At 44.8% G+C, this 16,356-nt stretch overlaps 1 protein-coding gene and 1 long non-coding RNA gene across 2 annotated transcripts in view; one reads left to right on the top strand and one right to left on the bottom strand.

The window, feature by feature from the left end:
• AGBL4 (AGBL carboxypeptidase 4) overlaps positions 1-16,356 on the top strand; it is a 1,124,520-nt gene that overhangs the window by 1,061,971 nt on the left and 46,193 nt on the right. The window contains exon 10 of the mRNA XM_074376517.1: positions 14,004-14,156. Within this exon, the coding sequence (XP_074232618.1) occupies positions 14,004-14,156 (153 nt within the window). The remainder of the gene's footprint in view (positions 1-14,003; positions 14,157-16,356) is intronic.
• Positions 474-7,544, bottom strand: LOC141579702 (uncharacterized). Its single transcript, XR_012511557.1, has 3 exons — positions 7,491-7,544; positions 4,781-4,932; positions 474-3,229 (listed from the first exon to the last, which is right to left on the bottom strand). It is a non-coding gene; the product is annotated as an uncharacterized LOC141579702 (long non-coding RNA).

Consider the following 16,356-nt stretch of genomic DNA (forward strand, 5'->3'; position numbering starts at 1 on the left):
GAGACAGGCCTGTTTTCTTAAAGGCCACTGAGTCACCTAAAAGGCAGGGATTCAGTGCTCCCTAAACAAATTAATTTTTACAAAGAATGAGTGAATCTTCCCCCAGAAGTCTGAGCTGTCCTCTAGAGAATACAGAAATTCATAGAAGATGTCTTGGAAGAAGATAGAAAAATCTTACTCAATTTTTTAGAAACGAAGGGAAAAAAACCACAAAAGCCCAAACATTATTTTTCTGCTGCCTGATAATATTCGTCTCTCATCTCTCATTTCCCCACAACTATTTTGTCTTAAGGCTCTGGGAGCCTGTGGGAAGCTGCTGTATGATTTTTATCTCTATGATTAAAGTGTTACACTTTATTGAGTTCTTTACATCAGCAGCAAAATCTGCAATGCAGGGTTTTACATAACACCTCATTTTCTCCTTGTACCATTACTGTTATTAACCTGGTAGCAATAAACAGAAAATACAGCTCTGCTTATGATGTACTCTTTATTTTTGTTCTAATAGCAAGAAGGAGGAAAAAAAGGGGAGGAACACAGGGAGAACAGGGAAGAATTTTTTACCCATTGTGTCCCTTTGATGTCTGCCCTCCTCCGTCCCTGTTCCACGACAACATTTCCCACAGAAGGTCAAGGATGGAGATCATTTCTGCTCAGGGATGTTTTCTTCTCCATCATTAACTCATCCGTTTATTTAGTCAACATGGATTTCCTCAGCACCTGCTGTGTGCCAGGCACTGTGCTAGGTGCTGGCGGTATCAAGATTTCAGGTCTTGACCAGTGCTTGGTCCAGTAGGGCAGAGAAATGGACACACAAAGCAATCATGATGAAACAGTGAGATGAGTGTAATGAAAATGGAGGGTAGAGTGAAAATATAAGTGAGACAGGGCATTGTCAGCCATACTCAGGAGAGTTAAGGAAGTCTTTACAGAGGAAGAGATGCTTGTCTTGGGCCCTAGAGGATGGCCAGGTAGAGCAAGGCTTTCTTGGCTGATGAAACGGCACAACCAAAGCCTTGGAATGCACAGAAGAACACAGCACGGTCTGGAACTGTTAATTTGGCATTGGATGCCTGTGAGCCTACAGTAGGAAGTGAGGTTGGAGACGGAGGCAGGTCATCAAGGACCTGATTATTCATATACAGGAAATAGCTCCCATGCCCCTGGGCTCCCCTAAGGCCAGGCCAAGAGGAGAGGATCAAGGCAGAAGGACAGAGCGGGAAAAACTGGTGCCGTGGATAGAAGATCTAGGTTTCATCCTTGGCTCCACCACTTCCTAGTGTGACCTGAGCGGTGTAAAACGTAAGTGGGCATGGTGGGAATGAGACAGTGACCATGAACACGTTGTGTAAGCTGCTGATAGTATTTCATATGTCAAAGGAAAGCAGGTCGGGGAGCAAAGTTCCAAACAGTTCAGAGAGCCAGAGAAGCCACACACTCATTCCATGTGGTTTTGAGGAAGGCTTTTATGTGCATGTGGATGAAGGAGCCTGTGGTCTCTTGGGACTTCCCTTCAAACCAAGAGAAGAAGCCTGGTTTGTCCCCACCTCCTTGTCCAACCCTTGCTCACCTCTCACAACTGACCCCTCACTCCTCGCTGCTTCCTGGGTGAGTGATGACTCCATAACAATCACTCTCTGATTGTCAGAGGGAGTGAGAGCCTGCAGCAGAGTGGTGGCTTGAGAAAATCCTGGTCCTCATCCCATTTGCATTCTAGTAGGGGTCCCAGGTGTTTGAGGATATACATGTGGGTTTGTTATTTTTTTAAACTCTTGTTCTGATTCTGTATCCTACCAAAAATGTGTAATAATGCTTATGTTTAACTGTGTTAATAGAGAGCTCTATTTTTATAGGAAACACACAATTTCATGGGAAACGTGTTTCTTTCACTCAGATAACCATGTTCAGGAAAAAAAATCAATTTGTTTCAAAATATCATAACCTAAGACCATAGACCATCTGATAGTACCTCACTCTAACTGGGGGCAAGTACCTAGGCAAACATTCAACTCAGACTTGTAAGATGATAACCCCTCTGCCCGAGCTCAGTGAATGGCCCCACCATCTACCCAGCCACCCAAGCCAGAAACCTGGGGATCAGTCCAAATGTAGTCCCATATCCAGCACTGTCAGTCTGACCTTGTAATAAGCCTCCTATCTGTCCCCATCTCCTCATCCTCATTGCCTTTACTTTAATTCATAACCTTATCTTTTTTTACATTAGTTTCCACTTAGACTATGAACAAAATTTTCTAACCATTCTATGCCTTTGAGCCTTATAACCTCCAATTCTTCATCATAGTCTCCAGAACAATCTTTCCAAAAGACAAAATCATGTTATACTTCCATAAAATACTTCTCTGGCTCTCTGACAAGCCCTGACTCCTTTGTGGCTTACAAGGCCTTCCGTGAATGGGTCCCGAGAAGCTTCTCCAGCCCCTTTCCTCACCCCACTGCCCCTCCACCCCATGCCTTTCAATTGTGCCGGACAACTTACAGTTCCCATAATTAGCTGGGTGGGTTTTGGTCTTGGGGATTCTGCGCACACACCTCCCTCTGTCTAGGGTGTCTTTCTCTCTGCCGGCGGCTCTCTGCTTTCCCATCCACTTGGTGAGCCCCTTCTTGTCTGTCAACACCTTCCTCGACAGTCACCTCCTCCACAAAGTCTTTCGTGACCGCCCAGTGAATCGATGGCTCCTTTGGCTGTGACTTCACCCATCTTCACACACACCTCCCAGAGCGCCTGGCAGGCTTATGTGCATGTATCAGTGACCTTGTCTGTCAGCCCCCACGAGACCATGAAAGAGGGAGAACGGTGGGAAGAGGGGACAGGAGGAGAGAACGAACAGAGAGGAGAGACAGAAGGGGCAGGACAGAAGAGAGTATGGGAGATGAAAGGGGAAGAAAGAGCAACGGAATGAGCAGAGGACAGACATGGCCTCTTTCCCCTCCCCTAACCGCCCACACTGCAAAAGCAGGTCGGAACCATCTTATTGTTCTCCAGAACAAAGTGCATAATTTCAGCATGAATGCTGGCACCTTGAACGCTTCCTTGAAAAGCAATGATATCTCCTCTGCCGAGTGGGAAGACCATGTCAGCACGGGTCATGGTTGAACTGCCATCTTGCAGCGTTTCTCTCCCCACGGGGCCATGCCAAGAAAAGGGACCAGGAACTCAGGTTTTAAAGGCGATGAGGTGGGAAAGGCTGGCAGAATCTGTCCTCGGAGGCTATGGAAGGAGGGAAAAAAAATTAAACAGTGCAAAGCAGGAAGACGAGATGATTGAAAGACAGAAGGCATAATGGGCCCTGAGAAGTCGCCAAAGCCACTTTCTAAATGGGGAAATTGAAGAGAGGGATGGGCTTCTCCAGAGTCACAGATCAGGTTAGTGGGAGAGCCAAGGTGCACTTCCTGGGAAGAGAGGGACTAACATTTACTGAGGAACTACCACAGCCCCAGCTCGGCAGTCAGACCTACATTATTACCTCCTTGGAGCAGCTAACAACCTCCTATAGGAGATGCCTCTGAGCAATCAGGCCACACGTATTTATCGGGCTCTTAATGTGTTCCTGGGGGCGCCCTAGTTTCGTCAGTCTTTGATTTATAATGAAGCAACATTAACTTTTAATTATGAAATTAAAATGTCCCTTGGCTCTCACAGGCTTAAATATTCTATCTCAGTTCTTTTCTTAGTTTGTCTCATCTTCCTGCTCAGACAGGGCTTTCTGCAGGGAGGCCTGGCTTTTCCACTTGTATCTGTGTCCACTCTGGATGCAGGCGTGAACCCCTGGGGTGACTCCCAAGAGGGAGGCTCAAGCAGAGACTTTGGAGGCAATGTGATGGAAGTTAGATTCCCAGTTCAGGCCCTAACCTGCTCTGGGTCTTGACAAGCCAGTATGACCTGCTTCTGAGAAGCTAAGATCATGATCCTATTTACTTCAGTGGATGGTTAAGAGAATCAAATGAGCTCACTGGCCTGAGAATGATTTATAAACTCTACGAACATGTAATATGATGGTTGCTGTCAATAGATGCTCTATTGAACAAGGAAGAGATTCACATTTTTGTAAGTCAGGTCCCGAGCCCCTCTCAATCCTGTGCTCCTATAGACCCTGCACCTTGCTTTGAATCTTCCATTGAGCATGTAGTTACTTTTAAAATGTCCATCTTCCCTGTAAGGTTTTGAGCTCAAAGAGGTCCATATCCCTGGTGCCAAGAACAGCACCTCAACATAGTATCACTGTGTTGTGCTGAGAATGTATAAGCTGCCAGGCATGTTCTGGATGCAAAGCCAGTCACCTCATTTAACTTCATGGCAACCCTATGAGGTTGGGATTATTATCCCCAGTTTTTAGATGAGAAAACTGAGGCTCAGGTCAGAAAGCTCACCTATGGCTAAGCTGACACTTGAAGCCAAGTCTGCCAGATCCCAAAACCATGCTACTCCCATGACTGCCCTTCTGTCATCATCATGATCAATGTGAGGGTCACCAGCCTTGGGAGAGGAGAAGAGGTGACCAGTTCTCCTTTTGCTTTGCGAAGGTCTGTTATGAACCTAGACTTCTCATGCTGAGCCTCTGTTCTCTCTCTCTTTTGCTAGACAGAGGTGGAGGAGGGGATGGACGCAGAAGAAGGTTCCCAGGTCTGGCCTGGCTCTTCCTAGGTCCTTGGAAGAGATGCAGAAATGCCTCCATTTACATGCACATCTTCCTTTTCACTGCAAAGTAGAGTAGGATGGTAAGGGACAAATTGGAAGTAGGAAAATATTTTTACACTTCACCTTGCTGCGACCAGTGCTTCTTCCCCACACCGAAGCATTACTCTAACAAACTTCCTTTGTCCTGAAGTTAATACTGCTGAGGCCAAAGAGGTCACGATGCAGAGATTGGGAGGGGGGGCATTCTGAATAGCTTGGAGATGAAGAGCTTGGCCCTAGGTCAGAAAGAAATGGGTTTTCGTTTTAGATCTGCTCCTTGCAAGCTCTGTGCCTCAGTTTGATAGCAGGACTTACCTCACCGGATTGTCTTTACAACACATACGTAGGAAGCACTCAGTAAACGTCACCAGCTCTGGGTTGTCATGGTTAAGAGCATGGACAGCAGAACCAAACTACTTGGGGTCTGCCAGTCACCCCTGTGTGGCCTGGGGGTTCCCTTGCAAGTGACTTAACCTCTCTATTCCTCAGTTTCCTTATTTGTAAGTGAGGTTTCTATGGAACAGGGTGTGGAAGTGTTCCCGAGTGCCTGGCATGTAGCAAGCGCAATATTGTTATTATTGTTGTCTTCCTTCTACCACTCCGCTGGGGAGACTCTGGACCCTGAGACTCTGATCACCTCGGTCCTCGCTGCACCAGGATACCTGGTCCATCCATTCACTTCTTCATTTAGTCACTCAGCAAATGTCCCAAGTCCTTACTGTGCGCTGGGTGCTGTAGTATCCCCTGGGGATGCAGAGGTGAACCAGGCAGGTCCTAGCCTTTACGGGGTTCACAGACCACTCCTCCTTCCTAAAACCTCTCTTTTTTTTCTCTTAGTTTTCGTGGAACCACACCATCCTTGCTTCCTTCTCCTTCTCTGGTCCCTCTACAGTCTCCTTTGCTTCCTCCTTTACTGAAACTCTCAACCTTATGGGTCCCAGGCTCAGTCCCAGGACCTCTTCTTGATCCACACTCTCTCCCAGTGGTGATAGGTAGCGCCTCCAAGCTAATGATGCCTACCTTCACACCGTGGTCCAGTCCTCTCCCCGGGGCTCCATTTTCATATATTTAACTGCCCACCTGACACTTCCGGTCTGATACACGATACTCGTTGCAAATGCAGAGGTCCATGTCAAAACTCTCGATTTCCTCACCACTCTCCCAACTGGTCTGCATCCCAGTCTCCTCACCTCTCTACACAGCACCACCATCTGCTCAGTCGCTCAAGTCACAAACCCTTGACCCATCTTTGATTCTTCTTGCATATAACCCGTGTGCAAGTCCTGTGGTGGTGTGGCCAAAACATTTACCAAACATGTCCTCCTCTTCTCATCTCTGTTGCCATCACTCTAATTCAGGCTCCTGTGATCTCTTAGGAGACCAGTGCATCTGCTTCCACCCATTCCCCACTGAAATCCAGCATCTACACAACAGGCAAGGCAGTCCTTTTACAGCATCTGCCTGCTGAAAGGGCTTCCACTGTACAGAGCATTGGCTCCAAACTCTGACTCTGGCCTGCAAGGTCCTGAGGGAGCTGGACTCTATAAACCTCTCCAGGCTCACCTCCAGTGCTCATCACAATCTGGCCACTGGCCTTCCTGTGGTCTTTGAAAATGCCATGCTGTTCCTTGCTTCAGGAACTTTATTTGCCCAGAATTCTCTTTCTGGCCTTGTTCTGATCATCCTTCAAGGCTCAGCTCAAATATCAAAGCCTTCCCTGGTCACACTGTCTAAAGTGGACCCTGCCCCGTCCACTCCCTTACCCACCATCTGGTGGCTCACCGTGTGCATTCCCAGTACTTATTACATCTGCCATCACCTTGCTTAGTTGCCGTCCCTGCTGTGTTGTCCCCTTTTGTGTCATTCTTGGAAGGCAGGAACCTCATCTGTCTTGTTGACCCCCAGTTCCTGGAACCCAGTAGGTTCATAGTAAATATCTATCGAATGAATGATTGAACAAACTGGATGATAAACACATTAACAGAAGGATGTTTTAAAAATCTGTGGAAGCTCAGAGAAGACAGCTGCTGTCCCTGGGAGAGTCAAGGAGGGCTTCTCAGACAAGGGGCCACTGGGCCTGGTAGTGAAAGATAAGCAAAAAGTTATCAGGAGGGGAGAGAGACAGGGTAGACATCCCGGCCTGCAGGAACAGCAGACACAGGGGCAGAGGAGGAGAAGGTGCATGTGCTTGGGAAGTGGCAGGTGGTCTGTAAGGCTGCGGAGTGAAAAGGAGAGAGACAGGAGACCAGGTGCCACAGCCCATCCCCGGGGGGCCCTAGGCTAGCTGCCTGGGTTTCTTTCGTGGTCAGTTCCTCTTTTTGTGGCAGGAATTTCAGTCTAGCCACATTCAAGGTGAGGAGGGAAGCCTTAACTCTGCCACTTCTGAGATCTAGACTGTGCGTCATAAAGGATATTGTTTTGTTTGTTGGAGTGGCTCAGTTCTTGTTAAAGTACGAGTCCTCTAGTTTTTCTGAAAGTTTCTCCTTCCTGCTTTAGGACAGGCACCCTGACTTCCATAAATATCTACTTTAACTTAAAGAAATAAAGAAAACAAGGAGATATTTTAGTTGATAATAAAAAGAATAGATGTGGGGTTTTGTTTGTGTGTTTGTTTTATCTGAGATCCATGGAGAAACAGCTGCCTCGGGCAGATCTCTGCAGGGGAGTAGTCTGGAGGTCCTCGCTCCTCCCCCTCCCCACCCCAGTGCCTTTCTGAGAGGCTGAGCCTGACAGGATCAGTCCCAGACCTCACAGTCCCCCAGCTCAGAGATGAAGGGAACTGCGTGGGGCTTACCTTACTAGGGTGAGGGCATTGGCTTGCTAGATGGTAGGTTCCCAAGAGCATAGCAGGAAGCAGGGTGTGGGCTTGTAACCAGAGCCTGGGTCCGGGTCTCTGCCACTTCCTGCTGTGGGAGCCTGGGCCAATTACTTAACCTCTCTGAGCTTCAGCTCACTTTTCTGCAGAAGGGAACAACAGAGCAGCTCATCCTTCGCAACTTGCCCTTATCCCTGCCTAAGCTTCAGTTTCTTTCTCATCTCCAACTGGGGGTACATCCCTCTGTACTTCCTGGGTTGGATCTCCCATCCTTCATTGGACTGAAAATGTAATAAACCCTGAAATGCTACCCTAATGTGGAGGAGTCAGGACCACAGGAGATCACCAAGCTCAGGCTTCTGCTTGTGCCAACTAAGGTGAAGCAAGGAAGCAGGGAAGCAGCTTAGACTATAGAAGGGAAAAAAACCTTTCCTCCCTAGTGTCTAGGAGGAAGCAAACTCCACACTAAATTATGTTCCAAATATGCCCTAAGGTAGTTTTAATTTTATTGGCACTGATTTTAATTTACTCTTTAGGCCCCTGATTGCAGGATGAGCTGTTGGCTGCTGGCAAGGGGACAGCCCTTCATCACTTGGTTTTAATTAAGGCTCTTAAGTTTGGAGGGAAAGAACAGAGATGCTGTTCTCTCCTCTCCACCCCCCGCCATCCTCAATCCCAAATTGTAATTAAGGGCCCTGCATTAGCAGCACACCCCTGGCTCTGATATGGCCACAGGAAAGTACCTCATTGGACTGCTGGGAAAAAGTTAAGATGCAGCTGTTCATTCATTTCATTCACTCATTCTTCGATCGATTCATTGATTCATTTTCTATTCATTCCTTCACCAAACCTCTAATGATAACCTACTATATACCAGGCCTTGCTCTGGTCCTGTGGATTTAAAAAGTCAGCAACGTATGGGCCCCTGCCCTGAAAGAGTTCACATTCTAATGGGAGATGGAAATAAACAAAGCATTATTATGCCATGTAGTAAGTGCCAGGAGAGAGACATGTACCTTGAATTATCAGAGCACAGAGGAGGCTGTTAACTCATCCCTGAAGGATAAAATAAGGCTATTTGAGTTAATATTTTGTACCAGTCAGATGAATAATATTAGATGCTATAACCAGCAATCCCCAAATTTCAGTGTCTTAATATAGTAAAGGTTCATCACACTCTGATGCCAGTCAGGCAACTCTCTGGCCATTGTCCTCCCAGCATTGATACAGGGACCTAGCCTTTTTCCTTCTTTGATACCATTTTTTTTTTAAACATGTAACTTCCATGCACAAGAGCAAGAATGTGGATGATTGTGTATGAGTTCAATGGCCAGGCCTGGAAGTGGCACTTGTTACCACTGCCCACATCCCATTTGATCCCAACCAAATACGAAGGGAGACTGGGCAATGTCTTCCATGGTCCAGGAAAAGGCAATGGGATTGGTAAGCATCTACTTTGTTTCCACCTTAAATTTTAATGTTATGTCAGAGTTAGCCAGATAAAGAGAAAATGTATTCCAGGCAGAGGAGATGTTCATGTGTGTAAATGTGGAGACAAAAGTCACAAGCATGGAGGTTCAGAGTACTGCAGGTAGCTCTGTAGGACTGGAATGTAGAGTATCCGACCATAAGTGGCAAGAGCTGAGGCTAGACAGGGGGCAGGGACCAGATCATTTAGGGCTTTTTAAAATATACTCAGGGGCTTGAACTCTATCCTGTGAGCAACAGGGAAGGGTAGAACAGTTTTAACTAGGGAAGTGACATGATTTGTTTGCATTTTAAAAAATCACTCTGAAGCAGCAAGGAAACCAGGTCACAAGCTATTGTAGTAGAACAAGAAAGAGATGATGGAACTTGGATCAGACATAGTTCCTGTCCTCAAAGAGCTCACAGGCAGACGTACTTTTCAGTCAGATTAGGTATACAGTAACAAGCACTGACATGACAGCCCAAGCATGAAGCTGTTTGAGAAGAAGGAGGGGTTTACTTTAAGCATGAGAAGAAATCATGAAAAGTTTAAGAGAGTCATATCTCTTCTCTCTCATTCAACAACTGCTTTTAAAGATGGGGAAATTAAGGCACAGTGAAGAGCTGCTACTTGTTCATGGTCACAGAATATGTTTACATCAGAATCACTTAGAAATCCTGCTTCTGCTCCCTATGCTCCATTCTAATGGATCAATACAAGTCCATAAGGCCAGTTTAGGCACAAAATATAATTAGGACGGTTATGGAACTAGTATTTGTGGTCTTTGGCATTTCCAAAAAAGCACTGAATATGTGTAATGAAGAAGACAAAGAACTAAGACTTCAAACTCAGACCATATTCTGGTAAATTTCCTTGACCTTTTTCTACTCTAGGCAGAATCTAGACTCCCAGAATAGGAAGGGTTCTTAGAAACTAAATGACCCTTTAACATTGTTTTCAAGGTACTAGCCAATGCAGTTAGACATGAAAAAGAAATCAGAAGCATAAAAATTGAAAAAGAGAAGATAAAACTACTATGTATAGGTGATATAATTACAAACCTGGAAAACACTGTTGCCTTTATTCACCTCAGGCATCCCCACCTCCTTGCTATTCCTCAGACTTGCCAAGTGCATGTGATTTTTGCATTTACTTCTCCTTCAACCTGGAAGGCTGTTCCACCTGACATCCTCAAGACTAACTCTCCTACTCCATTCAAGTCTCTATTTTTCCAGAACCTCTGTTCTATTCCCTTACTATACTTTGTCTCCACAGCATTTTACCTCCTGACATCTGGTATATTTATTAATTGATTGATGTTCTTTCTCTCCCATAGAATGTAAACTCTTTGAGATGAGGAGATTTCTATTGTGTTCATTGCTATATCCCTAATGCCAGAATATGCCCCGGTGCATATTCCCAGTGCCTAGAATGCTGTCTGACACATAGTAGGTACTCAGTGATTATTTGTTGAATAAGTAAACAAATGAAAATTTAAGAAAGTAAAACAAGAAATTATTACAAGCAATTATTGAATTAGTAAAGTGTCTGGGTACAAATGTAATATGTTGAAAACAAGAGCCTTTATATTTATGAAGAACCACCAGTTAAAAGATTTAATGGAAGAAAACATCTCATTTACAACAGCAACTAAAAATGTAAGCTACCTTCATATTAAAAAGAAATGTCTATCCGAAGGAAAAAAAAAACTTAAAACTTCATGCTATACGCAAAAGAAAACTGAATAAATGGAAAATCCAAATATATTCTTAGTTTGAAAGGCTCAAAGTTGTGAAAGTCCATTTTTCCTGCATTAATAATGATTATATTACAAATATTGAGAATATTGACAGGATATGAGGGAGCAAGAAAACTAAAGCTAATTATAAACATCACATAGAAAAATATGCAAGAAATTACAGGAAAATTTGGGAAAATAATAAGGTGATACTAGCCCTCCAAATAGTAAAAAACATTATAAACTTAACATAATTAAAATTGTGTAGTCCTGACACATGAAAAGATAAATAATTAGAATCTAATAGAAAATCTAACAGTCAACCCAAATACATACAACAAATTTATATGGCAAAGATGATTTTTCAAGTCTGTGGGGAGAAGATACACAATTTGATAAATGGTGTGGGACAATAAAGTTTAATCTTTGCCTCACACCCTACACCCATGTAAATTAAAATTGAAATGAAATATTTAAATACAAAAAAATGAAACAATAGAAGTAGTAGAATAAACAATGAAAGAATTCAACCCAGAGACCACAAAAGACTGATACATCTGTCTAAAAAATTAGCATTAAAAAATTTCTTCATGGATAAGAAAACTAGTAGACAAAGTCAAAAGACAGGTGACAAACTGAACAAAAATATCTCTGTACTACAAAAAAGGGCAAATTTCTCTAATTTATAGTTTCTATAAATCAGTAAGGAATAAAGTCCCAAAACCCAGTTTTAAAGATGGGCAAAGAAATGAACAATTCATAGAAAATAATATGTAAATCATTCCTAAACATGTAAAAAAAATACTATATAATAAAAGGTAATTATATTAAAAGAAATTCAGGTTAAAACTCATCTTAGGTATCATTTTTCACCCATCAAATTGGCAAATACCAGAAAGTCTGGTTACACTCATGTTTTCAAGGTAATCATGAAAGAGATGCTGTAATACATTGCTAGGAGTGTAAATTGGTCCTTCTAAGGAGGTCAGTCTCTCAATATTGATTAGAATTGCACATACATAGAGGACCTAAGAATTCTACTTCTGGGAATTTGTCCTACATGTAATTATACATGTGTGAAATAGTGTAATCAGGGCCAATCACTAAGACTTGGTTTGTAACAGGAAAGATTGGAAATAAATGTCTGTCAATAGGGGACTGGTTAAATAGTTTATATATGGCTGTCAAAAAAATGAGGTAACGACGAAATGAGAAATAATTAAATCTGTTAAGAGGAAAAAAAGCTCATCCAAATAATGTGTTTTTAGCATGCTGCAAAAATGTGCATGTTGGGGCAAAGGGGGCTGGGGAAGGAATATTTACTCATTTGTGCATAAACTGTCTTGGAAGGATGTATGAGGACCTAAGAACGTGGGTTGCCTCTGGGGAGTGAGACTGGGTGCCTGGAGAACAGGAGTGGAAGGGAGATTTTTCACTGTCAATTCTTTCCTATCTTTTTGACTTTCGAACCATGTAAATCAATCATATGATTCACTTTCTGGTTATTGAAAGTAAAATCACATTATGTGCCAGGTGTCAGGATGGGGCAGTGGAAGCCATTCCAGAATGGTTTTCAGAGGAGCCAGGTTCTCATTCTTGCTTCTTCCCTAGCTTGCTGCCCAGCCTTAGCAAGCAGCTTCCTGGCTCAGAGCTGCTCTGGGAAAGGTCAGAGAAACTGGTTTCCAAGGCTCTCTCCAGCTCCCACGCCCAGAGATATAAACTGCAGTTTTTCCTTACACATTTCCTAAGTCATCCCTCTACCACCTCCTTTCCTCTGCAGCTCATCAAAAGCTCAGAGGAAAAGACAGACAATTGAAGAAAATAAAATTGCAAAGATGACTTTTATAGGGCTCCTGTTGAATCATTGTGTATTCCACCTCCAAAGCTGAAAATGATGAGTTTAATATCACACAGAGCAGCGCATCTTGTATCTCTCCGAAGGCAGCTTATGCTACCCAGACAACTGGGATCTCGGCAAGACGTGATTTTTCACTCCAACTCTGAGGCAAATGAAATGACAGTCATCAGGCCCACATTCTAGAAGCAACATGGTTTTCATTTGGTGTTAACTTCATTTGAAAGTGTCCCATGGAGAGAGAATTCAAACCGTAGGCTTTTCTTCTTTCCCAGGACTACACACTTGAAAGCAGATGGAAAGGTGGCTAAGTTTTGCCTTGACTGTATCTAATGTTGGCCATTGATGGTGATACGTTAACCGTGCAAGGGGTCAGGAGACCTGGGTTTCAGTCCCACTAGGGGCCCCTGTTACTCTCAGAAAGCATTAATAGATATAAATTGGGCTGATATATGGGAAGAGAAAGTCAGATTTGAGGGACATTGACATTCTAAGGGCCTGAAAATTCCCAATTCCTGCCAGTCCATTATGGTGTTTGGTGTAATCCCTCTGGGTCATTTATTCAGTCATTCTGCATCCAGCTACTGAGCATCCTTCACAGAGGTGCAGGGCTCTTCACAGATAATCCCCCTACTTTCAAGGAGCCTATAGATGAGAAGGTTAATAATACTGCATCTGGCTAGGGAGTGCCTTAACACGTGTGTGCAGAGAACAGAGAAGGACTAGTCACAATCATCTGTGCAGATTACAAGGTTATTTTTTTCCATATACTATTTTTATATGATTGGGAAGTAGGTGTGGCATCATGAAAAGAGGTTAAATAAAAGAATGAGCAAAGGTGTCATATACACAGCTCCCAGATTGGTATCCGTCATGCATCCACTACGCAGTGAACAGTAGTAATTACTATTGCCGAGGTTGGAATTAAAATACCCATTTTTTTCAAATAAAAATTTCGAAGTGAGTACACGGTCTACCCCAGACTCCCCAGCTGGAAGTGGCCTAAGTGCGGCAAAACCTTAGCTGGCCCAGTGTCAATACAATGGTGTTAACCTGAAAGCATTTCTCACTAATCAGAGAAACACATTCTACTAATGCCTTTAGTCTTTAATGTATTAACTGTTCTAAGTAACATCACTTCTTCAGCAGACCTCTAAAGAGGGCTGTGAATGGCCCTGCTCTTAGAGCTCTTAGACCCTGAAGGCAGATGGTGTTAGAAGTAAGGTCTCAACCCCTCCAATCCCATTGCGAACAGTCGCTAAATCTGAGGACTCACAGGGCTAGCTCAAAAGGAAACGTGTGCATGTGCGTGTGCGTGTGTCTGTGTCTGTGTGTGTATATGTGTGTGCATGTGTGTGTCTGTGTGTGCACACATATTTAAGACAAACTCTGTGGCCCCACCTTCTCACTTGTTATCCTTGCTCTCAACAGAAAACAAGCCTGGAGTTTTACATTGACATCCACGCCCACTCCACCATGATGAATGGCTTCATGTACGGCAACATCTTTGAGGATGAGGAGCGGTTCCAGAGGCAGGCCGTCTTCCCCAAGCTCCTCTGCCAGAATGCCGAGGACTTCTCCTACGTGAGTCGAGTTCTCCGTCAGCCAGCCCCAACCCCCACCCTCTGTCCGCAACCCGGCTCTCTCCCTCCCGTCGCCTCCCTGTCTTTCTCCTCACTTGGCTCAGCTTGGTTTAACATCCACGAAGCACCTACCCTGAGCCGGGTCTCGCGTGGGTGATAAAGGTGGACACGACAAGCTGAGCCCGTGCCTGCAAGCAGCCCATCGCCCATCAGGGAGGGAGACTCTTTGAAAAGATAGTGCTTGGTTTGTCTGAGGAGCTGGCATTCATTTAGTTGATCTGACTCCAGCGTTAACAAGAGAACAAGCTCTCTGAGCACCTCCCAGTGCCCCCGAGGATCTGCTCTCAGGGACCTCTGACCTTCGTTCTTTCAGTAGGCGCCTAACATGTCTGCTGGAGGGGGTCATCGCCCACCATTATCCTCCGCCATCACCCTTTCCAGGCCTCAATTTCTTTGTCAGTCATTTGTGGGTGGTAATTTTCTGCCTTGCCTGTTCATAACTTCCTGGGAGGGTGAATGCAGTAATAGATATGAAAGTACTCTGCAGGCAGTAAAGGCCTCAGCAGACTTGAGAGACCGCTGTCGCTACCCCTCACACTCCTAGACGGGCTGGAGAGGCTGCGGCCTGGCCGTTAGAATAATTTGCAGCAAAAAGTAATGTTGGAAAAGGGCGGGGAAGATAGGGAGGGGAATCAGCCTGTGGTACTGGGACATGGGAAAGGCTTTTTGTACATTTTCCCTTGTTTGGAGTAGAAATCTCTGAGGCCTGTTATTTCCATGTGGCCAGAGGAGGAGAGGCCCACGAAGGTCGGAGCAATTTTTAAAGTTGATGAGCTGCAAACTTGCCCGCCTGTGGCTTCAGGCCTGGACGTGAGTAGAGATGATGGATTTTTCCATGAGGTAAAATGTACTCTGAATGCTAGAACCTTTGAATGCCAAACCAGGAAAGGTACTGGGAGATTATTTAGCCCAATCTACTCTTTAGACCATGGAGGCACTTAATGGCCCAGAGAAGTTGAGTATTGAGGGCAAGGTCACTCAGCATCTGAAGCAGGTAGAACGATTTGGCTCCTCATTTGCCGCTCGGGGATAAACACTTGTTTCTGTTGGAGTCTCTGTAGGATGACCAACCCTTGTCGTTTTGAAACCACTCTGATTTCAGAGCAGACTGTGGTCCCCTTGGGGAGAGCCTGGGAGACTGGTTCTCTAGGGCTGGGCCACAGGCTGCAGAGACCCTCAAGGGTGAGGTTTCCTACAAAAGGGGCACAGCCTGGGAGCTTTATTTCTGGCCTTGCCTGATGACAGTCCAGCACTGCAGCCTCCATAAGAGCTCAGGGCTGGGGTCAAGGTCATCTGTCCTAGTCTAACCTGTCTCCCCTCGTCTCTGGTCCTCAGTACCCAACTCTAGAATGAGAGAGCTGGATTTCACTACATGGACTTCAACGGTCCTTTCGGATCTGACACTCTGATCTTCTGGTCCTTTCCTCTACCTCAAATTCACACACACACACACACACACACACACACACACACACACACACACACACACACACATATACACAGCTCTTTCTTTCAGTGTCTCTCTATATGTCTGGCTTGTTGCGCTGTTTTCTTTCTCCCCCTTCCTCTCCCTCTTTTCCTTCTTGTCTTATGTCCTGCTGAACAGGACATGACTTCTCTTATTGAAACCAGGCTCTTTGTTTACTTAGATCTCCACGGGTTAGCACAGGAAGCCCTTTTAACCTCAAGTGAACTGCCCCCCAACAATCTGTGAAAGAGATGTGACTATTATCTCCACTTTACAGATGAGAAAACTGAGGCTAAGACAAATAAGGCAAGTTGGCTAACATCTCACATATTTTTGAGATGCTGACCTGCTGGCTCTTTCTGTAACTACTGCGATGGGTGTAGTTGAGTCCCCGGGGAAGAAGCAGCCGTGATTTCTGCTCTCTGGAGATGCTGAACATGAGTTCAGCTGTCCCTCAGGGAGGGGGAGCTTTGTGTGCTGGAGTGTTGGGGTGTCTGGTGTCACTTAGTCCTGGTCTGGATCTGTGCTGTATCCCTTTCTGTGAGCCTCCATCTCCACGCTTTAGGGGGGCAGCATTATAATACCTACATCAAGGCATTATTGTGAGGCCTAAATGAGATACTACACTAGAAACAATATTATAAAGTCAAAAACGATGCCCAAATTTCAGTCC

Source organism: Camelus bactrianus, chromosome 13 (assembly GCF_048773025.1).
Source record: "Camelus bactrianus isolate YW-2024 breed Bactrian camel chromosome 13, ASM4877302v1, whole genome shotgun sequence".
In the NCBI taxonomy this organism is placed as follows: Eukaryota; Metazoa; Chordata; class Mammalia; order Artiodactyla; family Camelidae; genus Camelus; species Camelus bactrianus.